We start from the raw sequence: 26,050 nt of genomic DNA, 5'->3' as shown, positions 1-26,050 counted from the left end.
TTTAAAAGTGTGTTACTCCCAACATAAAGTTCAACCATTACATCAAACATTCAGGGTTGTAGACTTAGCCTCTAGAGGTACATATAACAGACTAACGCAAAAATTCCAAATATATTTTTATTTTTTCATTTGAACACTGGCAGTTTTGAAAACTTCCAGTCTCTTAGTTTTATAAATATATATGTGCAGAGTATTTGATCACAAAAATTAGTCACGAATCCAACGCATGTTACTACAAATCTGGTTAAAATCTGGTAGTCGCTCAATAGGACCTATGGATTTAAAAGAAAACAGTGAAAACAGGGCAAAATTCCAAGTCCTTAGCCAACTCTATGTGCAGAAGGAGAAGAGGCAGGCTTACCCAGAGCAGCAATAGCTGGGCTTTTGTCATGAATGTACTTGGTGCACACTCGTCGAACCGTCTCCGCATCCACAGCCTTCAATAGGGATGATACTATAATTACAACTTTTTGTAGTGAACTTAGATTCCACATATGTGACTTTTCTAAACTAAGTCAAGACTTGGGGAACCTCAGCCTTTATAAATGACCTATTTGCCCCACATTTATTACTTACATCAATTCTTGCTTCAAGCTCGGGGATAGGAATTCTCCTATTATAGCATAGCATCTGCCTACCAATGTCTTCACAAATTGGAGTTGACCCTGTTCAGAGAAGGACAGCTAGTATCCCGACAGACAAGGCAAACTTCCTCCCCAGCAGGCCCGCCCTCCGTGCACCTGCAGCCCTTCCTTAACTCTCACCATCAAGCTGCAGCAGCATGTTTGTTTTCAGAAGATTTTTTGCACGTGCAACCTCACTCTCAGTCACATCTGTACACAGACGCTTCCTAAAACACATTGGGAAATGCTCGTTAAATCTAATTTACTGACCTAAAGAGCAAGGTGGCATATATTATACTACAACATACAATTATATTTCAATTCAGTAAAAGCCTGAAATTACTAATCTTAAAACTAATTATTTTTCCAAGTACCATTAACATCTCAAAAAATCTAGTTGTGAATTAGCAGACACAGTAATTCAATGTAAAAACAGAATGATCACATTGTGAAAGTAGTCTTGAGGCTTCAAATACGTCTTTATGCCATTGGTAATATATGCTAAAAGAGAGGTAGGTCAGTGGGTCGGTCATCTCTTTGTTTCTCAAGACTAGTCAGCTGAGTACTGGGAGACACAAAGGCTTGCAGGAGGGACAAACCACAGTCAGAGACAGCAAGACCAACTAACACCAGAGATAGCTAGAGGCAAGGGCAAGAACATAAGCAACAAAAACCAAGGCTACTTGGTATCATCATATCATAAACCAGTTCTCCCACCACAGTGAACCCTGGATACCCCAACACACCAGAAAAACAAGACTCTGATTTAAAATTACATCTCATGATGATGATAGAGGACATTAAGAAGGACATAAATAACTCCCTTAAAGAAATACAGGAGAGGGGGCTGGAGAAATAGTTAAGCGATTAAGAGCACTAGCTGACAAGGTCCTGAGTTCAATTCTCAGCAACCACATGGTGGCTTACAACAATCTGTAACAGAATCTGATGCCCTCTTCTGGGTGTGTCTGAAGACAGCTACAGTGTACTCATATATATATATAAAATAAATCTTAAACTCGTGTTTTCTTTATAAAAAGGAAAGAAAAGAAAGATAGATACAGGAGAGTACAGGTAAACAGCTAGAAGCCCTTAAAGAGGAAACACAACCAAACAGGTGAAGGAATTGAACAAAAAGATGCAGAATGTAAAAATGGAAATAGAAACAATAAAGAAATCACAAAGAGAGACAACCCTGGAGATAGAAAATCTAGGAAAGAGATCAGGAGTCATAGATGACCAGCAGAATACAAGATAGAAGAGAGAATCTCAGGTACAGAAGATACCATAGAAAACATTGACATAACACACAGAAAATGAAAAATTCAAAAAGCTTCTTACACAAAACCCTCAGGAAATCTAGGACATAATGAGAAGACCAAATAGGTATAGAAGAGAACAAACAACTTAAAGAACCAGTAAATATCTTCAACAAAATTAAAGAAAACCTCCCTAACGTAAAGAAAGAGATGCCCATGAAGATACAAGAAACCTACAGAACTCCAAATAGATTGGACCATAAAAGAAATACCTCCTTGTCACATAATAGTCAAAACACCAAATGCAAAAAACAAAGAATATTAAAAGCAGTAAGGGAAAAAGGTCAAGTAACATATAAAGGCAGAACTATCAGAATCACACCAGACTTCTCACAAGAGACTATGAAAGCTAGAAGATCCTGGCCAGATCTCATATAGACCCTAAGAGAACACAAATGCCAGCTCAGGCTACTATATCCAGCAAAACTCTTAATTACCATAGACAGAAAAACCAAGATATTCCATGACAAAGACAAATTTACACAATGTTTACACAAATCTAGCCCTACAAAGGATAATAGATGGAAAACACCAACACAAGGAGGGAAACTACACCCTAGAAAAAGCAAGAAAGAAATCTTTCAACAAACCCAAAAGAAGATAGCCACACAAACAATTCCACCTCTAACAACACAAATAACAGGAAGCAACAATCATTTCTTAATATCTCTTAGCACCAAATGGACTCAATTCCCCAATAAAAAGACTGTGACTGGATACATAAACAGGACCCAACATTTTGCTACATACAGGAAACATACCTCAGTTTCAAAGACAGACACTACCTCAGAGTAAAGGGCTGGAAAACAATTTTCCAAGTAAATGGTCCCAAGAAACAAGCTGGAGTAGCCATTCTAATATCGGATAAAATCAACTTTCAAGCAGAAGTTATCATAAAAGGAAAAGAAGGACACTTCATAATAATCGAAGGGAAAATCTACCACAAAGAACTCAATTCTGAACATCTATGCTCCAAATGCAAGGACATCCACATTCATAAAAGAAACTTTACTAAAGTTCAAAGTACACATTGCACTGCACACAATAATGGTGGGAGACTTCAATACCCCACTCTCAGCATTGGAAAGATCATGGAAACAGAAACTAAACAGAGATACAGTGAAACTAACAGAAGTTATAGACTAAATGGATTTATCATATCTATGGAATATTTCATCCTAAAACAAAAGGATATACCTTCTCGGCACACAATAATAGTGGGAGACTTCAATACCCCACTCTCAGCATTGGAAAGATCATGGAAACAGAAACTAAACAGAGATACAGTGAAACTAACAGAAATTATAGACTAAATGGATTTAACATATCTATGGAATATTTCATCCTAAAACAAAAGGCACCTCATGGTACCTTCTCCAAAACTGACCATATAATCAATCACAAAACAGGCCTCAACTGATACAAGAAGACTGCAATAATCTTATATGAAATAATCCTATATCAGATCACCACAGACTAAGACTGGTCTTCAATAACAAAAACAACAAAAAGCCCACATACACATGGAAGCTGAACAATGCTCTACTCAATGATAACTTGGTCAAGAAAGAAATAAAGAAATTAAAGGCTTTTTAGAATTTAATGAAAATGAAGGCACAACATACCCAAACTTATGGGACACAATGAAAGCAGTCCTAAGAGGAAAACTCACAGCTCTGAGTGTCTCCAAAAAGAAACTGGGGAGAACACACACTAGCAGCTTGACAGCACAATGAAAGCTCTAGAACAAAAAGAAGCAAATACACCCAAGAGGAGCAGACAGCAGGAAATAACCAAACTCAGGGATGAAATCAACCAAGTAGAAACAAAAAGAACTATACAAAGAATCAACAAAGCTAGGAGCTGGTTCTTTGAGAAAAATCAACAAGATAGATAAACCCTTAGCCAGAATAACTAGAGGGTACAGAGACAGTATACAAACTAACAAAATCAGAAATGAAAAGGGAGAAAAAAACTGAGGAAATTAAAAAAATCATTAGATCCTACTACAAAAGCCTATACTCAACACAACTAGAAAATCTGGATGAACTAGACAATCATCTAGACAGATACCAAATACCAAAGTTAAATCAGGACCAGATAAATCTAAACATTTCCATAGCCCCTTAAGAAATAGAAGTAGGGGGCTGGTGAGATGGCTCAGGGGTTAAGAGCACTGGCTGCTCTTCCAAAGGTCCTGAGTTCAAATCCCAGCAACCACATGGTGTCTCACAACCATCCGTAATAAGATTGGATGCCTCTTCTGGAGTGTTTAAGACAGCTACAGTGTACTGACATATAATAAATAAATAAATATTTAAAAAAAAAGAAAGAAAGAAAGAAAGAAAAGAAATAGAAGTAGGCCGGGCAGTGGTGGCGCACTCCCAACTCTTGGGAGGCAGAGGCAGGCGGATTTGTGAGTTCGAGGCCAGCCTGGTCTACAAAGTGAGTTCCAGGACAGCCAGGGCTATACACAGAAACCCTGTCTCGAAAAAAACACCCCCCCCCCCACACACACACACCAAACAAAGATAGAAGCAGTCATTAAAAGTCTCCCCCCCCAAAAAAAAAACAGGACCAGATGAGTTTAGTGTAGAATTCTATCAGACCTTCAAAGAAGACCTAATACCAATATTCTTCAAACTATTCCACAAAATAGAAACAGAAGGAATATTACCCACAGTTACGCTGATACCAAAACCAAAGACCCAACTAAGAAAACTTCAGACTAATTTCTGTTATGAACATGGATGCAAAAATACCCAATAAAATTCTCACAAACCAAATCCAAGAACACATAAAAATGATCATTCACAGCTGGGCAGTGGTGACGCATGCCTTTAATCCCAGCACTTGGGAGGCAGAGGCAGGCGGATTTCTGAGTTTGAGGCCAGCCTGGTCTACAGAGTGAGTTCCAGGACAGCCAGGGCTACACAGAGAGAAACCCTGTCTCTAAAAACGAACGAAAGAAAGAGAAGAGAAGAGAAGAGAAGAGAAGAGAAGAGAAGAGAAGAGAAGAGAAGAGAAGAGAAGAGAAGAGAAAAAAGAAGCGAAGAGAAGCGAAGAGAAGCGAAGCGAAGCGAAGCGAAGCGAAGCGAAGCGAAGAGAAGAGAAGAGAAGAGAAGAGAAGAGAAGAGAAGAGAAAAGAAAAGAAAAGAAAAGAAAAAAGGATCATTCACCAGGATCAAGTAGGCTTCATCCCAGGGATGCAGGGATGGTTTAATATACTGAAATCCATCAACGTAATCTATTATATAAGCAAATTCAAAGAAAAAAACTACATGACCATTTCATTAGACGTTACAAAAGCATTTAACAAAATTCAACATTCTTTCATGTTTAAAGTCTTGGAAAGATCAGGAATTCAAGGCCCATACCTAAACATAGTAAAAGCAATATACAGCAAACCAGTAGCAAACATCAAACTAAATGGAGAGAAACTTGAAGCAATCTCACTAAAATCAGGGACTAGAAAAGGCTGCCCACTCTCCTCTCCCTATATATTCAATATAGTACTTGAAGTTCTAGCTAGAGCGATTAGCCAACAAAAGGAGGTCAAGAAAGTGATACAAATTAGAAAGGAAGAAGTCAAAATATGACTATTTGAAGATGATATGAAGGTATACTTTAAGAGACCCCAAAACCTCCACCAGAGAACTCCTAAACCTGATAAATAACTTCGGCAGAGTGACTAAATATAAAATTAACTCGAACAAATCAGTAGCGTTCCTATACTCAAAGGGTAAAAGGGCTGAGAAAGAACTTAGGCAAACAATACCCTTTATAATAGTCACAAACAATATAAAATATCTTGGTGTGACTCTAACCAAACAAATGAAAGGTCTGCATGATAAGAACTTCAAGTCTCTGAAGAAAGAAATCTAAGACCTCAGAAGATGGAAAGATCTCCCATGCTTGTGGATTGGCAGGATTAATATAGTAAAAATGGCCATCTTGCTGAAAGCAATCTGCAGATTCAATGCAATCCCCATCAAAATTCCAACTCTTCATAAGAGTTAGAAAGAACAATTCTCAAATTCATTTGGAATAATAAAACACCTGGGATAGCGAAAACTATTCTCAACAATAAAAGAACTTCTGGGGGAATCACCATCCCTGACCTCAAGCTGAATTACAGAGAAATAGTGACAAAAACTGCATGGTATTGGTACAGTGACAGGCAGGTAGATCAATGGAATAGAACTGAAGACCCAGAAATGAACCCATACACCTTGATCTTTGATAAAGGAGATAAAACCATCCAGTGGAAAAAAGACTGCATTTTCAACAAATGGTGACAGTTCAACTGGTGGTCAACGTGTAGAAGAATGTAAATTGATCCATTCTTATCTCCTTATACAAAGCTCAAGTCCAAGTGGATCAAGGACCTCCACATAAAACCAGATACATTGAATCTAATAGAAGAGAAAGTCAGGAAAAGCCTTAAACACATGGGCACAGTGGAAAATTTCCTCAATAGAACACCAATAGCTTATGAGCTAAGATCAAGAGTTGACAAATGGGACCTCATAAAATTGCAAAGCTTCTGTAAGGCAAAGGACACTGTCAATAGAACAAAATGGCAACCAACAGACTGGGAAAAGATCTTTACCAATTCTACATCCAATAGAGGGCTATTATCCAAAATATACAGAGAACTCAAGAAGTTAAGACTCCAGATAACCAAATAACCCAATTATAAAATGGGGGTCAGAGCTAAATAGAGAATTCTCAACTGAGGCATCTTGAATGGCTGAAAAGCAAAGAAATATTCAGCATCTTTAGTCATCAGGGAAATGCAAATCAAAATGACTCTGAGATTCCATCTGGCACCAATCAGAATAGCTAAGATCAAAAACTCACGTGACAGCAGATGCTGGCAAGGAAGATCAAAAACTCACGTGACAGCAGATGCTGGCAAGGAAGATCAAAAACTCACGTGACAGCAGATGCTGGCGAGGATGTGGAGAAAGAGGAACACTCCTCCATTGTTGGTGGGATTGCAAGCTTATACAGCCACTCTGGAAATCAGTCTGGCGGTTCCTCAGAAAATTGGAAATAGTACTACCTGAGGACCCAGCTATACCTCTCTTTGGCATATACCCAAAAGATGCTCCAACATGTAATAAGGACACATGCTCCACTATGTTCATAGCAGCCTTATTTATAATAACCAGAAGCTGGAAAGAACCCAGATGTCCCTCAATAGAGGAATGGATACAGAAAATGTGGTACATTTACACAGTGGAATATTACTCAGCTATTAAAAACAATGACTTAGGTCTGGAGAGACGGCTCAGCAGTTAAGAGCACTGGCTGCTCTTCCAGAGGTCCTGAGTTCAATTCCCAGCAACCACATGGTGGCTCACAACCATCTATAACAAGATCTGATGCTCTCTTCTGGTATGTCTGAAGACAGCTACAGTGTACTCATATAAATGAGGTAAATCTTTAAAAAAAATGACTTCATGATATTCACAGGCAAATGTATGCAACTTGAAAATATCATCCTGAATGAGGTAACCCAGTTACAAAAGAACACACATGGCATGCACTCACTGATAACTGGATATTAGCCTAACAGTTTGGAATACCCAAGATACAAGTCACAGACCATATGAAGCTCAAAAAGAAAGAAGAGCAAAGTGTGGATGCTTTAGTGCATCTTAGACGGGGGAACTAAATACTCAACAGCAGGAAATATGGAGTGTGGAGCAGAAACTGAAGGGAAGGCCATCCAGAGACTGCCCCACCTGGGGATCCATCCCATATACAGCCATCAAATCCGAATGCTATTTCAGATGCCAGGAAGTGCTTCCTGACAGAGCCTGATATGGCTTCCTCCTGAAAGGCTCTGCCAGAGTCTGACAAATACAGAGGCATTTGCTCGAAGCCAACCATTGGACTGAGCGAGGAGTCCCCAGTGGAAGAGTTGGAGAAGGGACTGAAGGAGCTAAGGGGTTTTCAGCCCTATGTGGGGAACAACAATCAACTGGTCAGACTCCTTGGAACTCTGGGGGACTGGACCACCAACCAAAGAGTATACATGGAGGGACCCATGGATCCAGCCACAGTTGGACATCAGTGGGAAGAGTGGCCCTTGGGCCTGAGGGTGATGCCCCAGTGTAGCACATGCCAGAGCAGGGAGGCAGGAGTGGGTGGGTGGGCAGGCGGGGGAGCACCTTCATAAAGACAGGGGGAGGAGGGATGGGATAGGGGTTTCTGGAGGGGAGACCTGTAAAGGGGATAACATTTGAAATGTAAATAAATTAAAATATCCAATAAAAGAAAAAAAAAACTGTACATCCACTTTAAAAGCTAAAGTTACCACCATTAGGAAAATGGTCTAAAACAACATATTCTTGGTAAGACTTTTTAACTATTTAGAGCTTTTTCTCACCATTCGTTTTGTACAACGTGCAGCATGTCAGCAACCGTGGCTTGTTCACAGACCATATAGAGTCCCCATAATCCTGTGTCTGTATATGAAGTATTGAAGGACTGGAAGCTGTGGCAGAGATTGCCATGGCAAGTGAGTTGGGCCAGCTTGCTAGATAAATTCTGAAAAGGAGAACAATTTAACTGGATTTGTGAACTGGGCACATGGACCCAAATCCCCACAAAAAAAGTGAGCTCTGTAACTCTTAGTGAGTGCTAACCCTGATGGGTTAACAGTTTTGGGGGTTGTTTTTAGAGACAGAGTCCCATTACTAGCCCTGGCTGGCTTAGAACACATTATGTGACTCCTGTCACAGCCACTGTCAGCCAGAGTCACAGTCTGGCCTCGATCCTCAACTTAGCAAAAATGCCTACAGAGGCTGGAAGATGCAACTCGTCCCTGATTGCTGTTAAGTACAGTGGGAAGGATGGTATAGCTGTCAACTCTCCAAAACTGACTTCCTCTCCTTCGTGAACACGGGGCTGGCTGCCTTCACAAGGAACCAGACCCCAGTGTCCTTGACGGCATGGAGAAGCTGGGGCTCAACAGTGATGGACAGCTAGACTTCCAAGACTTTCTCAACCTGACTGGCGGCGTAGCTATCACGTGTCACGAGTCCTTCCTCTGGACTTCCCAGAAGCATATGGACCCCTCTCCATTCCCTTCCAGCCACCGAGTCATCACCTCCTCCACCCCATTCATACCTGCACTGAGCCCACCACACCTACCACAATATGCAGCCCACATCTGCTAGCGGAAATAAAGCAATGCCATTTTTTTTAATGTAAAAAAAATAAAAATAAAAAGAACACACTATGTAAATCAAGCTAGTCTCAAACTCAGAGGTCCACCTGCCTCTGCCTCCTGCATGCTGGGATTAAAGGCCTACACCAGCATGCTCTTCTCAAGTTCCCAGTTTTACCCAGCAACACCTCAGCTATAACTTTAGAATTCAAAGAAAGAATTACACTCATCTGGCTCAATATATAATACTGAGCAGTGAGTTCTTGCAATTGGCTTATTAGCTGTACCTATTCATAAAGACAATGCAGTGCTGATGTGGGGCCATGTAAGGCTTTGACTATGCACAGGAAACCCAAGATATTGGGTTTGGAATGGATTTTGGATCTTTCACTACTTCAAAATTTAAACTTTAGAAGAGTTGTAAAAATAGTACAAAGAGGTCTGCCCCTTCTGCCTCTGTACAGCTATCATGTCTACCATGTCTGCCTTCTTTCTTCTTTGTCTCTGACAGGCTGCTCCTTGTTTTGCTGGTTGACCCTCAGGCTCACACTACCACTGAACTACAACCCACTCCCTCACATGCACTTATAGTTATAGAGAACCTATAATACAAAGATATTTACTCAGTACTTATTAGTACACTCAGTGTGTGCTAATGAAAAGACAGAGTTCTCTGAACATGCTAAGGTGCTCAGAAAGCCAGGACACTGACACTGACACAGACATGTGAGCAGCTATGATTACCACAGCACCTACTATGACTATTATAACATTAAAAGCCAATTCTTCTGCCCTTATTTTATGACCTATCCTGCTACCAAACAGTCTGACAAAGATCTTTTTATTTTTGGCCTGGCTTAGGTACAATCCAAGATGAGTTACTATTAAGTCAAAAGTCATGATAATCTATTTTTGTCACTTTGAACACTGAAGAGTCTTACAAGGAATTTACATATAGACAATTTCCATTATTTACCATGAAAAGTTTCTTCAAAAACCACTTACCATTCCTCCTCCAAAAGAGCGATCCCAGTTGCCTATCAATGTGTTTGCGACCATGAGACAGATCGTGTCTGGATGGGCCCAACCAACTGCTTCAACAGCTATTGCAAGGTGCGCCAATGGCATCTTGTCATCCCTCACCCGAATCTAGGTAAGAATAAGCAAAACAGCTAGTTACGGAAGAACGGCCTACAGAATACTTGGACTACCGAGAAAGGAAAATATGTTAGTCTGACTAACTGCGATGTTAAAATGCTCACTGTGACTCTTGACTTAACTATCAGGCAGTATTACACTGTGTGCTTCAGACGATTTTTCTGAGTTGCAAAGTAAGTTTCTTTCATTGGACCATCTTGTTTCAAATTCCCTTATCTTACCAATATCTTATATGGTTTTATTAATCCAAATTTAAATCTGTACTGGCGGTATAGATCTGTATGGCTGCCAACATCAGACCTCTCCCCACAAATTACTGTAAGCACCCGAATGTGGCAAACTAGGCCTGATGCATAACACTGTGGTTAAGAAGCAGATCCGCTGCAAGTTTTGGCTCTAACAGCAATCTCCACAACTGTGCCGTGGGGCAGCAATGAAGCTGAGAACATACCCAATTCAAAAGCAAAAACCCAGCCGTTTTAGCTATAAGGTAGCCTTCATACCCACCACATTATAACTTTGCACTGTGTAAAAGAGGATGTAAGGAGCCGGGCGTGGTGGCGCACGTCTTTAATCCCATCACTCGGGAGGCAGAGGCAGGCAGATTTCTGAGTTCGAGGCCAGCCTGGTCTACAGAGCGAGTTCCAGGACAGCCAGGGCTACACAGAGAAACCCTGTCTCGAAAAACCAAAAAAAAAAAAAAAAAAAAAAGAGGATGTAAGATTCCTTGGCGCTGAGCTGAGCTGCCCGGTAAGGGCGGTAGGAACCCCATCTGGTCCTCTGAGCGCAGCAAGCACTCTCCCACCACTGAGCCATGTCTTCAGCTCCTTTATCCTCAGACTTCCAAAGGCCAATTTCTAAGGAAGAGCTGATCCTACCTCACTTCCAGTGAACTTGCAGGGAGGCAGAGCTGGTATAGCTCCTTTGTGTGAGCACAAAGAGTCACCAAAATGGAACTTTGCTAACTCCAGCAGTTCGTTATGGCAAACACCTAAAGCAAGGGAAAACATTTCCTTATAAATCTAACAGCAATACAATCAACTCAAGTCAACCAGCTTCAGTAGTATGCACCCCACTATGTCTGACAATACCGGGATGCTCTTCACTCACACATGAAGACCTTCCCTTCACTAAGCCATTTAAAGCAACTGGGCTGCACAGCATCTCTGTCTGAGCAGTCAATGCTCACCCACACACAACAGTATTTGGAGATAAAGACAGAGAGCTTGATACCCCCACTTTCTTTTTTTGTAATCTGCTGGAAATATTTTTATTGTCTTAGTGACTTTTCTAGGCTTGTCTCAGGAAGGACAAATGTCAGGGCAAAGAGCTCCAGACCAGTTCAAGAATGAGAAATCATGCATTTGATCACATTTTTTAAAATTCTGAGTCTCACGCAGAAAACCCTGCTTCTATAAAAAAATCATTTTAAGTTATAAAAGTTCAGTGCGCACCCTAGAAAAAGTCATCTCATAAGTTACCTGTTAAGTGGAAAGAATGAAAACATGGCTCTGTCTTTAAGAGTCTTACACAAATGTGCTTCATTCTTTGAGTTCTGCCATCAGAACTCTGGAACCAAAACCAATTCTCTACACTGTGAAAACATGTGTATTTTCCCAAGCGCTCGTGACTTGACATCCAAACCTCACAAGAATGATTAAGATCCTGCATTCCTTATCATTCAAAACACAGGACCTAAACACATCCCATCAGTGAAAGTTCTAATTCTAGATACAAGCTTAAAATTCATCATTTATCTAGAACATCAGCTTAAAATTCTAGTCATTTGTATTTATGTATTTGTGGCAGGTCTAGCTCCATAGCCCAGGCTAGTCTTGATCTTGTAATCCTTTTGCCTTAACTTCCAGAGTTCTGGAATTGTAAGTATGTGCCACACACCTAGGCTTATGCAAATGCCTTAAAAATATTACCATTAAGATTTATTAAGTGGGGGCAGGAGAGCTGACTCAGAGGTTAAGGGCACTGGCTGTTCTTCCTGAGGACCCAAGTTCTGTTCCCAACACCCACATGGCATCTCACAACTATCTATAACTCCAGACCCAGGTGATCCAATGGCCTTCTGACCTCTGCAAGCACTAGGTACTATATGTGGTATACATGCACACATGCAAGCAAAACACATAATAAATCTTAACAGTATTTCTCTAAATGAAACTATCAAAAGCACAGCTTACATACACAGTTTCCAAATAAATCTATGACACAGCCAAACACTGATGGTGTGTATACCTTTAATCCCAGCACTCATGTGGCAGAGGCAGGTAGATCTCCAAGTTCAAGGCCAGCCTGGTCTACAGAGTGAGCTAAGTTGTGGAACAGCCAGGGGTCCACAGAAACTGTTTTGAAAACAAACAAACAAATCTGTGATGTAAACCCAACAGTCTTAGATAGTACTGTTTTTGAATTGCCATGTAGGAAAGTCCCTGATATTGATACAGAGGTAAGAATGCAGAATCATGGCAGGACATCGATGCCAAAGGATCAGTGAGAAACTGGAAGTCGTCCTTATGTCTGACCATCTCTTCCCTCACTGTTTAGCTGTCAGAACTAGTAACCACTGTGGTTAAACAAGCCAGATGCGCAGCTCCTACTCTAACTGTACAATCTAAAATGCAGGGGACTTATAATTTTTTAAAAGAAGTGAGATGAAAATATGTATTTGGCATATTACAGCTATACTTCCTGATTGTTAAGGACTAAACAGGAGCTGAGACAAGAAATCAGAAAGGGTCAGGAGAGACTTAAACTACTGATTTAAACACCAACCTTTGTAAGCTACAACATTTATAAAATCACCCATCAGGCCCCAGCTGCACCAGCACGCAGAAGACTGAGGTAGGAAGATGGCTACAAGTTCAAGGCCAGCCTGGGCTATATAACAAAACTGTTTTAAAACAAAACAACAAAAAGGTATAAGCCAATAAGACAAATGCTGATAATATAGAACACACCATTAACTTCAGCAATGTCCAAATGAACCTATGGACCAAATAAAATTTGCTGTTAATAATGGCAGTGAGGCCTCAACCAACCAGGGCAGTTTCCAGTGTCTAAACCCTGTACCAAGTCTCGAGTTAATTTTCTTACATTCACAGACTTCACGCCCCTATGAAAATCTACGCCACCTACATGGCTTGATGGCGTCCCACATTCGCACGGCTCTGCAGTCTTCCCTGGGCAGTACCAGTCGTTCCTGAGTGCGTGGCTGAGCACATGAATGGACACACCCGTTCCAGACCTGACATGGATGAGGCTACTTCTCAACTAAAGAGCTCAAGACTCTACAACACTGTCCTCCAAGGTAACTGTCCCCCAGCTTGGTCGTTAGCCTTGGTCTTCTAAGTAACTCCCGTGTGGACATTTACACTCTGAGTGAATTGTTACGTTTTCCTGAAAATGATGCCTACTAGGGAGTCTGGTCCCAGGGTTCCACATTTTCCTGACAAGCAACTTTACTATTTTCAGGATGTGCCCTGAAATATAACTAACCTCCGGCGGCAGCCAGTACAATTCTTGGTCCCTTGTAGTGTGTGGTTATGTAATCCACTAGGTCCTTACGATTTATAGATCTGTAAACAGAATAAGCAATGAGATTTGTTTATTTTCTTTCTTTTACAGATAAGGGTCAGTCTGTAGCCCAGGCTGACCTAGAACTCACAGCACAATTCCTGTCTCATAGGCCACCACACCTAAGTAAAGTGTCTTTAACAGAAATAAGCAGCACAGATCTTCACACACTGTATGTGGAACATACAGAGCTTAACTTAAAGGTATCTAAGTGCTTAAAGCAGTCACAAATAGAGGCTACAAGTAGCAAAAGTTCTGCCTTTATATCAAGAAAGACATATGCACCAACATTCCTTGTTTCATCCCCAAGTTTCTAAAATCAATTTTAAACTATCAGGCTGAGAATTATCAGTGAAAATGTGTGTTCTTGGTTGGTATATGTCCTAAGTTTTGTGCAAAATCTTCCTGTGTGAAATACACCTACTTGATATTTTCAGTTGGTCCCAGAATTGTCCGTCCAAGTGCAGTATTTTGATAGGCTGTCGCATGAAGATAATCAAAAACAACTTCTTGCAAGTTGGTTTCAACTTCCTGCATCTCTCTCAGGATTACTCCCCGCTCACGCTCAATCTCTGCTTCTCCCAGTGTGCTGTTCTGAATTATGTCAGCAAGAATTTCTACAGCTAATTGAAAAAAACAAACAAACAAACAAAACCCCAGAAGAAACACAAGCATTAAACTCTCTTAAACCCACATGAGAAACCACGGCACTAACCATCATTCATTACTGAGCATGTTAGCTGGGCGTGGCGGCGCACGCCTTTAATCCCAGCACTCGGGAGGCAGAGGCAGGCGGATTTCTGAGTTCGAGGCCAGCCTGGTCTACAGAGTGAATTCCAGGACAGCCAGGGCTACATAGAGAAACCCTGTCTCAAAAACTAAAAAAAAAAAAGAAAATACTGAACATGTTTATTTAACTTAGTTAGCACACTAAAATAAACAGAAACTAGAGACCCTGTGGTACAAAAGAACTTGGAGAAAATCCTAAACACGATCACTTTATAACCTGACTGTTACTACAGATGGTTCTAAATGAAAAGTATGAAGTAGCCAGGTGGCCGTAGCCCAGCACTCAGGAAACAGAGCAGGCAAATCTCTGAGGTTAAGGCTAGCCTGGTCTACAGAGGGCGTTCCGGGACAGCCAGGTACATGGGTAGAAACACTTCTACCCATTTTCACATAGCAACAAAGCTGCAGTGTAACAAAGGAAAGAATCGCTATACCCAAAATATGCCTTCAGGAGCTGCTTACAGAATTGTGTCTGCTCAAGCCTTAACAAGGTAAAAAGCCAAAGGGGAAGTAAATTTTATGGGAAAAAAATCTCCAGAAAGGATAAGGCTGATTTACTTCACTGTGATAGCAACGTAAATTGTATTAAAGGTAAAATGAACATATGCCCCTTGGTTTCCTCGCTCTGTGCTAGTGTGAATTTCTCTCCCTTGCTTCAGTTCACTTCACAGGACCTTGTCTGAGCCAACTAACTTGAAATACTATGGGCAGGATAAATCATTGTGAAGATGATTGTGAAAAGGGGAAATTACCAATTTCATTTTTTTTTAATCATCATCAATAAAACCCAGATGGGAAAATCATAACCCAAGAGAGGAAGTGGGGGAGCTGCAGACAGCTGGGGTCAGGACCCCTTTACAATACCCTGGTTTATGTGGGACTGGGAGTCTAGACTGAAGTTTCTAAAGTGGTATTTGTTTGAAACAAATGTTTCCTCTGAATGTCTATCTCATTCTCTATGTTGGTAGAGCAGTACATATTCTTCACTGAGGCTGTCCAAGTTTCTTAATTCAAGAATGGACGAGCATAAAGATCTGGCCATAATCTAGAGTCAGGAGCACTTATAATCTAATGCTAGCCAGAGACATGAGGATTCATAAAACGCGCTGGCCAGCAATCTAGAGAAATCTGGGTGAGCCAGGTTCTGGGAGAGATATGGCTCAAAAACTAATGTGGAGAGCATTGATGTCAATCACTGGCGACACGTCACAGAGTCCTTGTGTGGGTCACCAATCACATGACAGAACTGACAAACTCTGCAGTATCTAAAATTTTAGAGTAATACAACTGATTATAACACTGCAGCTATAAAAGTTAATAACTGGGCTGGAGAGATGGCTCTAGCGGTAAAGAGTACCGACTGCTCTCCCAAAGATGCTGAGTTCAAATCCCAGCAACCACATGGTGGCTCACAACCATCTGTAATGAGATCTGATGCCCTCTTCTGGAGTGTCTGAAGACAGCCACAGTGTACTTACATATAATAAATAAATAAATCTTTAAAAAAAAGTTAATAATTTTGCTAATTAACTTTACAATGCTATTTTGTTTTCCACTGGAAAAAATGTTTTCTGTAATTAATATACTCAAGACCTATACAAATTGCTGTGCTATCCTGTCAAAACAATTATTTATTTTTACAAAACAAAATTTTCAATTTTGCTAATATAATCATAAATAATATAATAAATAGTATAAGTAAGCATTTCTTAATTTTGCTCAGGACTAACAGTTTTGCAATGAGGGAATAAAAGTGATTAAGACTGAGGCAGAACTCTATTTAAATCAGGTGTACGAATCCCTTTAGTACAAGTCTCCAACCTGCACTTGGAGGGAGATGAAAACAGGCGCCCCTCTGGGGCTTCTGCTGTTTTGCTTTTACATCTCCATCAGTTTCACAATAGCTACACAAACCCACAGCGCTGCATTAGACGTGAAGCCCTAGGAGAATCACACTTCCGGCAGCACAGATAGTACCTCTGGGCAAATCTCTCGAGAATGCTTTGGCGTAGTAGACAGTCTGCTCTCTGGAGGTATAGGCGTTAAGATGAGCGCCCATATTCTCAATCTCAAGTTCAAGGTCTAACTGGGACCTCTTTTTAGTGCCCTTGAAATAAAGGAGAAAGCACAGTTAGGATACTCTCCCTTTACCCTTCATATAGTCTAAACGTATCAGATAAGAAGTATTCTGAACAGAACCCAGTGTCAGTCATGCAAAGAGAAGTTTGTAAAGTATACTTGGTTTCAAAAAATACCCATTAAAAATGGCTTGTGTATATCCCAAAAGAGAACCCATCCTTCAATGTCAAAAAGTAATTATCATTAATTATTTGAAATACAACACCGAGGAAATAAAACCGGCATGGGGCATGTTATGAAGCAGCTCTTGTCCCTCTGGTACAGTGTCTGTGATGACACCCGCCCGCCCTCTCCTAGAGACCAGTGGGGAGCAGCCAGCGACTTGCCTTGAAGGCCATGTGCTCCAGGAAGTGGGCGGTGCCGTTGTTCTTCTCATTCTCATAGCGACTTCCCGCATCGATCCACAGCCCAACCTGAAGGAAAACCAAGCAAATCAGACAAACCCCCACATTTGGAGACATGGCGGCCGGCTCAACAGTTAAGAGCCCTCGCTGTTCTTACAAAGGAACTGAGCTAGTTCCCAGCACCATGTTAGGCAGCTCACAGCCATGTGAGCTCTCTCCTCAGTGTCTGCGACTGCCTTCGCCCTTCCTGGGTACCTGTACTCACATGCACAGTCCCATAAAAAAAACAAAATTCAGTTTCTGGACACACAAGGTCATCTCATTCCTTTTTCTGGAAAATGTTTTCCAATCTGACCATGTCTCTTTGACTACAATGAAATGACAGTTCATTCCTATAACCTGAAACTTAATTTCCAGCAGGCTGTTACAAATATCAGACTCAGCCAGGTGGTGGTGTTATATGCCTTTAATCCAAGAACCTCAGAGTTCGAGGCCAGTCTAGTCCAGGGCTATACAAATAAACCCTGTCTTGAAAAAACAAAACAAAACAACAACAAAAACAAGTATCAGAGTCAAATTCTTAACATAGCTCATTTAGCACATCTAATTAATAACTGTGGAATAGACATCAGGGACTGTCAGAAAGTCAGGCTCAGATACAAGCATAAGCTTTATAACCTCAGATAGCCACGTGACTCTCCCTGAGCTTGTGTTGCTGACGGCCGTGGGAAAGTGGCCAGGCTCATGACCGTCAGAGGCAGATGTCAGCAGTGAGAGAAGGACATAAGCACTCGGTACCAAAGTGCACCTGGAAGGGAAGGTTCAAGCTCGGAGAACCCAGCCAACCAGAGAGCTGCAGCTGTGGCTGCTCCCTCCCAGACAAGGTGCCGACTAAAGACTGTAGCAGCCAGCCGGGCAGTGGTGGCGCACGCCTCTAGTCCCAGCACTCAGGAGGCAGAGGCAGGCGGATTTCTGAGTTTGAGGCCAGCCTGGTCTACAGAGTGAGTTCCAGGACAGCCAGGGCTACACAGAGAAACCCTGTCTTGAAAAAACAAAACAAACAAACAAACAAACAAAAAAGACTGTAGCAGTGACTTACTGTGCACGTTGAGAGCCCAGAGTTTTCAGAAGCTACTCTGAGTCCATTTTCCAAACATGTCACTTGTGTCTCGGGGACATTCAGCACAACCTGTGGGGCAGCCTGTGTGCTTCTTAGTCGGTCCCCTCCAAAGTACAACGGCTGACGGGAGGAGGAGGGAAAGAGAGAAAACATTACTGTCCTGGTGTTCAGTGTCAAACAAAACAACCTCAAACAGACTCATTCCAAAACCACTTTCCTAGCCCGGGGTGGATGTAATCTGCTATGTGTGTCTGTGTGTGTGTGTCATTGGCAGAAAGCGCGGAGAATGAGGTCCCAGTTCTGGTTCCACTGGGCTCTAGCAGTAGCCTAGGAAATGTTCCTTAACCAACCGCTCTGTCAAACAGGCAACACTTGAGAGAACATGCCTTTCTCTCCAAGAACGGGAGCAGTTAGCACATTACCCTTCAACAAGCACCCTGATTCAGCTACCTCTCCTACAGATGCTTCATATTCACTAAGGACAAAAAGTCAAGAAACTGAAATAACAATACAAAACTGACTGTGTAGAAGTGAGACAGACGGGATGCTCCTGTTCACAAAGGACAGACAGAAACAGGACAGATGCTTCAGAGGCTCTCGGGCCAACTGGTTTGACTACAGACGCTTCAGCAGCTTTTTCATGTTTTCATATTGAAATGAGAAAAACGTATTTCCTAAACCCTGACCCAAAAACCTGAGACTGACCTAACCGCCAGACACAGTGGTGGTTTGAATAGGAATGGACCACAGAGGCTCACAGATTTGAACACTTAGTCATCAGAGAGAGAGACTACTAGAAGGTTGGAGGAAGTGTGCCACTGGGGTGGGTTATAGGGTTTAAAATGCTCAAGCCAGGTCCATTATCTGTCTGTCTGTCTGTCTGTGTCTATCTCTTGCCAACCCAGATGTAGAACTCTTGGCTCCTTCTCCACCACGTCTGCCAGCACTCTGCCATGCTTCCTGCTCTGATGATGATGGACGAAACCTCTGAACTGTAAGCAGCCCCAGCTAATGTGTCTTCCTTTATAAGAGTTGCCATGGTCGTGGTTTCTTCACAGCCACAGCCACAGGTACTTAAGAAATGTGTACGAGCCCGCACTGTCCTGCTTCTGTGACCCAAAGGCTTTCTGCTCCCTGATCAAATAATACACCATGACCTGACTGTGCCCTACTGTGTAGGGGCAGGCGGATCTGAGGCCAGCCCGATCTACAGGGCAAGATCCAGGACAGCCAGAGATGTTACACAGAGAAACCCTGTGTAACAACGATGTCTCAAAATATCAAAACCAAAAGCAAACCCAACTTCAAATTCATAAAGCGCTTGTCCTAGTTTCCTTTTCTCGAGAGAGAACAGCCCGACATACAATAACATTGGTAATAGCAAACTAACAGACAGACAGACAGACACACACACACACAGAGAGAGAGAGAGATCCCTTTGGAGCAAGACAACTCTCAAATAAGGAAAACGCTGGGATAAAACTCGGATGAACTGAGGTTGACGCTGTCTGGTTTGGGTGTCCATGGGCTGAGGATGGCGCTGTCTGGTTTGGGGGTCCACGGCTCCTTTTCTTACCTCCCGCGGGTGGCGTGGAGGGGGAGCAGCCGCCCCGCCCCCTCTGCGCCCGGCCGCAGCGCCCCGGGATAGCGGATCCGGAGGCCCGGCCCAAAGCACACCGGGAGCCGCCGGGGCACGGCGGAGCGAGACTCACCTGAGCAGCGGCGCGGCGAAGCGGAAGCCTTCGTGTAAATCCCCACAGGCGCCGCCGGGCCTCTGGCAACAGCGTCCGGGATAGAGCGGCCGCCGCCATCTCTGCGGTGGAGAAAGTGGAGATGTACTTCCGGGTCATGACTCCAGGCCCCAGAACTAGAGGCTGGCTCCACCCTGTGGCGGCAGCAGGAATTGCAGTCTCTGAAATTCCTTTGATTCTGTGTCTGGGCTTAGAACCCTCAATCCCTTCACCCTTTGACTCCCTCCCCAGTTCGCTCCAAATAATCAGGTCTGTAGAAATGATGTGCAAGACACACAAGGGACAAAGTGAACGGAACATGTATCCCCAGGCGGTTGGAGTTAATCAGAGAGATCCAGTGCGGGAGGGACAGACACATTGAAGGATCTATCATGTTGGTCTTCGTTGTTCTAATGTTTATAGCGTTGCTTATTCTATTCCATAGGAATACCTTTGCCGAGATTGCTACTAAAAGACAGACGCTTTACAAACATAATCTTACATTCTGTTACCATGATTTAATGTTATTTACTTCCACGTCTTAGGGCTCTGCCAAAACAAACTGCTCTTACCCGTTCCTGGGTGCCTCTTTATCCACATACACTCTAATGAAACTAAAATTTGTCAAATAGCCACTTTAGCCAATTGTCCCAGGGTTTGAGGCTTAACGAAAATAGCAAGCACTTTTTAAAATTAAAGCTTTTTATTTAACTTATTATGGGGAGGGGGTGGGTGCATGCCACTCCAAGCTTGTGGAGGTCAGAAGACAACTTTATGCAATCAGTTGCCCCTTCTACCTTTGCATGAATTCTGGGGGTGGAACTCAGGTGGACAGGCTTGCACTGCAAGTGACTTTACCCGCTGAGCTGCCTGCAAGCCCCTAGCAAGCTCTTTTCTGTGAGGAAGCGACTATTACTTTGCTAATTTTACAGTGGGAACTGAGGTATTGGCTGCCTAACAGGCTGTTTAACACTAAAGAGTGTGCGCTGTAACTTTAGAAGTTGGAGTTCTGTCTAACTTGACCCCTTGTTGCCTAATACCTAATTTACATTATCGTTCAGGTATCCTTTTCCCACCCAGCCTCCTCTTTTAACTATTCACCATTTAACAACAAGACAGGAAAATCCGGGCCGGGCGTGGTGGCGCACGCCTTTAATCCCAGCACTCGGGAGGCAGAGGCAGGCGGATTTCAGAGTTCAAGGCCAGCCTGGTCTACAAAGTGAGTTCCAGGACAGCCAGGGCTACACAGAGAAACCCTGTCTCGAAAAGCCAAAAAGACAGGAAAATCCCTTGGGCGCCTCATTGTCAGTTTGTAGCTGTAATGGTGACAACCAGTCAAACGTCCAAACCAGGAACTCCATGTCACCTTTGGTTCCTGCCTCTGACTTTCCACTCTGACTTCTTGCTATTTTATCGATAGCCATTCTAAGTGTAGAAGTTTAGACAACTGCCCTCCAGCTGGCGGCGCTGTTTGCGAAGGTTGTGGAACCTTTAGGCAGTAGAGCCTTACAGTAGAAGGCATTGGGCACAGACTCTGGAGGTTTCATAGCCTGGTCCCACTTCCCGATCTCCCTGTTTCTGAGCTGTGATGCAGCTTGATAGCGCCTGTTCCTGTCGCCCTGCCTTCCCCATCACGGATGGATGGAAGCCCTCTGGAACTGCAGGTTATTTTATCACAGTGACAGTAAAAACAAAACAAAACAAAAACTAGAAAAAATGGAATCTCAACATAGTTTGAATTTGCATTTCTCTGAAAGCCGTGGGTCGTGAGCATTTTTTTGTTCAAATATTTGTTGGTCATTTGTACTTTTAAAATCTTTTTCCATTTTTGAATGTATGTGTCGTGCATATTTTTGGTGGGAAGGACCACCCGTGAATGCGTGTGTTTGGTGTGTGTGTGTGGTGTGTGTGTGCACGCGCGCGCGCGCGCGCGCACGTTACATGAGAAGGTCCCAAGCTAACGCTGGGAGTTATCCTTGACCACTCTCCTACCTTGTTCATGGAGTCAGAATCTCTCACTCAACCTGAGCTCACTGATACGGCTCGTCTCTCCAGCCGGTTTGCTCTGAGGATTCCCTGCCCACCCTCCATTTGTACAGTAAATATGTTCACTACGGAGCCATGGCCCTGCCCCCCGTTTCTGATTTTAAGGGAAATGCTTTCAGTTTTTCTCTGTTTAGTATAATGTTAGCTCTAGGCTTACTGACTGTATTATAGTCTTTATTATGTTGGAGTATGCGCCTTCTGTTCCTAGGAGGATCGTGAAGGAATTTCTGCATCTACTGACAAGGTTGTGTGGTTTCCATCATATTGCCTTTACAAGGTATATGTTTACTGATTTAAGCCATCCTTGTATCCATGGGATGACACCAGTTTAGTCATGGTACCCCATGGTTTAGCCTGTTGGTGAATTTGCCATGATCCTCTTGGAAACTTTATATCTATGTATCTGAGGATTTTTTTCTCTCATTTTTGTTGTTGTTTTGTCCTTAGCCAGTTTGGCCTCAGGAGAATGCTCCTGTAGGGCGTCTAACAGTGTTCCTTCTCGTTCTCTGTTTTATTGACTAGTGTAAGGCACAAGGACTTTCCCTCTCTTGTAAGAAGCTGGTAGAATGCAGCAGAAAATCTATGTAGGATGAGCTTGCCTTTGCTAAAGGCTATGACTGCCATGACCTTGCTCATTGTGGATGTGCTTAAATTGTTTAGAAACGCCCTCCCCCACCACCTCCCCCCTCCCCTGCCACCTCCCCCCCAAACCCCAGCTTCTAATTTTGGCAGGTCACAAACATCAAGGAATTTGTTCATTTTTAGTTTTTCAAGCTGTGGGTTTCCTTGGGCTTTGCTGTAACCCCCCCCCCATCACCTCGCGTTTGTAACCCCCCCACACACATCCCCATCACCTCGAGCTGTATGCTTTATGCTAAGTCTCTGTGTGCTTCTCCAGTTTCTGTGGTTTCTCTTGCTGTGCCTGTCTGCTGCCATTGCCCTGTAGTCCGCTGAGTTTCAGTGAGCTCTTTTGATTTTTTTTAATAGTTTGGATATCCTTTGGGACCTAGACTGTGCCCTATTTTTTAATTACATTTGTTTACTGGTTTGGGGAGGTGGTGGTGAATGTGTCTCATTAATTGCTTCTCTCCTTCCTGTAAATTGTGACTTATTTGTCTGAGATAATTGTTATCTGTGAGGCCTACGGCTTCAGTCTGCCAACCTAGGGCTAGTCCTGGAAGCTTCTAGCCTCCATACAATCTAAGGTAGACCTAGAATATTTTCAGCCTCTGAGACTTACTGTGGAATAAGCGCATCCTTTCTAGTTCATTCTGAGCTCTGGCTGGTTCAGCTCAGCTGTTCTGGCTCAAACGCCATGATACTGTATTATAGTTAGATGTGACGTTACCATTGGGGCAGCCTAGATTCTTAAAATGCAAAAAATTAGTTACAACTGCCGGTGAGCCTGTAATTATAGCCATACAAAAACTTTAACTAATAAAAAAAAAAAAATAGGGGCTGGAGAGATGGCTCAGTGGTTAAGAGCACCGGCTGCTCTTCCAGAGGTCCTGAGTTCAATTCCCAGCAACCACATGGTGGCTCACGGCCATTTGTAGTGTGATCTTATGCACTCTTCTGGTGTGTCTGAAAACAGCAACAGTGTACTCTTAGACATAAAATAATAAATGAATCTAAAAAATAAAAAATAAAAAAAGAGGTTACATTTCTCCCAAATCTCTTTTTCTGGGAAGGAAAAAGGGAGAGAATATTGCTTTCTCCCTACTGGTCATTATGCATTACAGTCACCGTTTCAAATGCACAAGTGTGTGTGGGAAGGGTGGGGAGGGGAGACATTGGTCACAGAGCTTCTTGGGCAAATTGAAATAGGAAGAGAAATTGAGAGTTGCTCATCTGGCCATAACTAAAAAGGTAATAAAGGGAATGGCAAATGAATTGGAGCAAAAAAATCTCTGCCTGGCTCATAAAGCCTTCCTGATCCAGCCATTTCTTGGTGGCCCCCTGGTGACAGGAATGGTTAGTGTGCTATGGGATGTGTCCTTGTGTCAGGCTGCGAGGCTGGCAGCCTTTGTGCAGTCTGGACACACTGACGTGTTCCAGCTCTATTCCCTTTGTCTCTTGCCTCTTCATGAAGGTTGTACTGAGTGGGCAGCTGGCCGTGAGCCGAATGTATAATCACCATGGGAACCGGGGCTATAATTAATCCCTGGGAATGTGTCCCAAGGCCCCCACACGCCTATTGTCTAAATACCTCTTGAATACTTCCCTGTGTTCTGAGCAGTTACATGTGAGTGACTGTCCATGCGTTCCCTAGTCTGTATGCGCTGATTTGTCCTTGAGAGCAGAAAAAAAAGAACAAAAAACAAAACAAAACAAAACAACCCTACCATGTAACAGTTTACACAGACAACATCACAAGCAAACCACTGAATGTCCTCCCCAGGAACCTTAGGTCAGTATTCACAATGTTAGTAAAATCTGATTCTCTATCTTTATCCTCACTCCCTCTGGTTTAAATGACCCCACACTATACGGCACTGTGTGTCCAGTGGTCCTTCTAGGGTGCATGAATTAATTGTCTCCCATTTTGTTATCTAGCTGGTGTTTCATGATTTTCACTGAACTGTCATGTGACTTCTGCCTCCAGCTTCAAGTCACTCCATGCACCTTCCAGGAGACTCCGAAGGAGAGATAACCGGCCTTCTGGGCAAATGTGCAGCTCTAGGTATCTCCTGGGAAAGCATCAGCAGGGAACTTGAAAAAAGGCAGGCCAGAGGGTGGTGCTGAGGTCTGAATGTGGGTAGTGTACCATGAAGTATGTTAAATACTTGGTCCCCAGACTGGAACTATTGTTTTTGTTATGGACATTTAGGAATTTTGTTATGGTAATTTTACATGGGGTTTCTGCTCCACTTGATCCTGTACAACTCCCACATAAAAGACACAAAACCCTGGTATTTAATTAGCACTGTTCTGAGTGGTTTCTGAGGGAGTCTAACCTACATCCCAGCAATAGGTCATGTGCTAATTGCAGTCTGTGTCACAGGACTTCCCTGTTCCATGTGTGTCCTCAGGGTGAGCTTCTCTTGGCCATGTGCTCATGGCCCATTCTGCCTCATGGCCACCTCCTTCTTCCCTCTCTGTCCTCCCCCCACCCCCAACACCCCCAGACCCCTACTCCATTTCAAGACCCCTACTCCTTCCTCTCTCTCTTGTCCAGTCACAGGCTTCAGCCTTTTATTGTCCAATCAGAGATGACTGGGGAGCATTCTCTACAGCACATTGGTCAATACAATGCCCATGTCTAGACTGCAACCTGATCTTGGGGTACAGAACTCAGCATCTGAATACATAGCATACAGGACCCCTCATAAAGACTGCGGGACCCATCTTTTCTTTGCTTCCTGGCTCTATGACATGCTACTGCTATAATAACACCGCCATTAGCACACACGCAAAACATAGGGACAACCAATTTTGGACTTCACTCTATAAAACTGCGAGTCAAATTATAACCTTCTCTTTGTTTCATAGTTTTGTTAAGTTTTTTGTTGTTGTTGTTGTTTTGTTATAGTGATGCAAAGCTGACTTTGTACACATTAGGATTTTTAACTTACTATGGAAATGCTGAAATACCACAGTATAAAGTTTTCAAGGATACTGTCACTTGGTTCCAAAGAAGCTACTCTTAGGTTGTGATTATAAGATTCTTTCCAATGGAAAGATGGCTCAGCCGTTAAAAGCATATACTACTCTTGTAGTCCAGTTTCTAGCACCCATGTTGGGAAGCTCACAACTGCTTAAACTCCAGCTCCAGGGGATCCAACTGTGCTCCACAGACACTGCACTCACAGGCACACACCACACACAGACAGACACTGCACTCATAGGCACACACACACACAGACACTGCACTCACAGGCACACACCATACACACACAGACACTGCATTCAGAGGCACACACCACACACACACAGACACTGCATTCACAGGCACACACCACACACACACACACACACACACACACACACACACACTGCACTCACAGGCAC

The 26,050-nt window shown here is 42.9% G+C and overlaps 1 protein-coding gene and 1 pseudogene across 1 annotated transcript, besides 1 other annotated feature; one reads left to right on the top strand and one right to left on the bottom strand.

Moving 5' to 3' along the window:
* Nucleotides 1-99: 99 nt before the first annotated feature.
* Nucleotides 100-20,092, bottom strand: Pmpcb (peptidase (mitochondrial processing) beta). Its single transcript, NM_028431.2, has 13 exons — nucleotides 19,976-20,092; nucleotides 18,243-18,383; nucleotides 17,126-17,212; nucleotides 16,638-16,767; nucleotides 14,296-14,494; nucleotides 13,794-13,873; nucleotides 11,162-11,274; nucleotides 10,131-10,274; nucleotides 8,343-8,503; nucleotides 765-850; nucleotides 577-665; nucleotides 362-437; nucleotides 100-272 (listed from the first exon to the last, which is right to left on the bottom strand). Exons 1-13 carry the CDS (start codon nucleotides 20,072-20,074, stop codon nucleotides 208-210), a joined length of 1,470 nt encoding a protein of 489 aa, NP_082707.1. The 5' UTR covers nucleotides 20,075-20,092; the 3' UTR covers nucleotides 100-207.
* On the top strand, nucleotides 8,587-9,214 carry Gm15715 (annotated as a pseudogene).
* Nucleotides 22,820-25,673: an enhancer, noted in NCBI's record as "VISTA enhancer mm1463". NCBI's record gives its function as "enhancer in: forebrain[4/4]" and the evidence as "EXISTENCE:transgenic organism evidence [ECO:0001131][PMID:17130149]".

The sequence above is a fragment of the Mus musculus genome, chromosome 5 (genome assembly GCF_000001635.26).
Source record: "Mus musculus strain C57BL/6J chromosome 5, GRCm38.p6 C57BL/6J".
In the NCBI taxonomy this organism is placed as follows: Eukaryota; Metazoa; Chordata; class Mammalia; order Rodentia; family Muridae; genus Mus; species Mus musculus.
This window is presented reverse-complemented; position numbering and strand designations above follow the sequence as displayed.

Excerpts from the sequence above, each read along its gene's own strand:
- Pmpcb (NM_028431.2), bottom strand. The coding sequence starts at position 20,074 with ATGGCGGCGGCCGCTCTATCCCGGACGCTGTTGCCAGAGGCCCGGCGG. Across the intron at positions 11,275-13,793 it reads TGTACTGGCTGCCGCCGGAG|GTGTTTGCCATAACGAACTG; the intron begins GTTAGTTATATT and ends CCCTTGCTTTAG. Across the intron at positions 10,275-11,161 it reads GCAAGTTCACTGGAAGTGAG|ATTCGGGTGAGGGATGACAA; the intron begins GTAGGATCAGCT and ends ATTCTTACCTAG.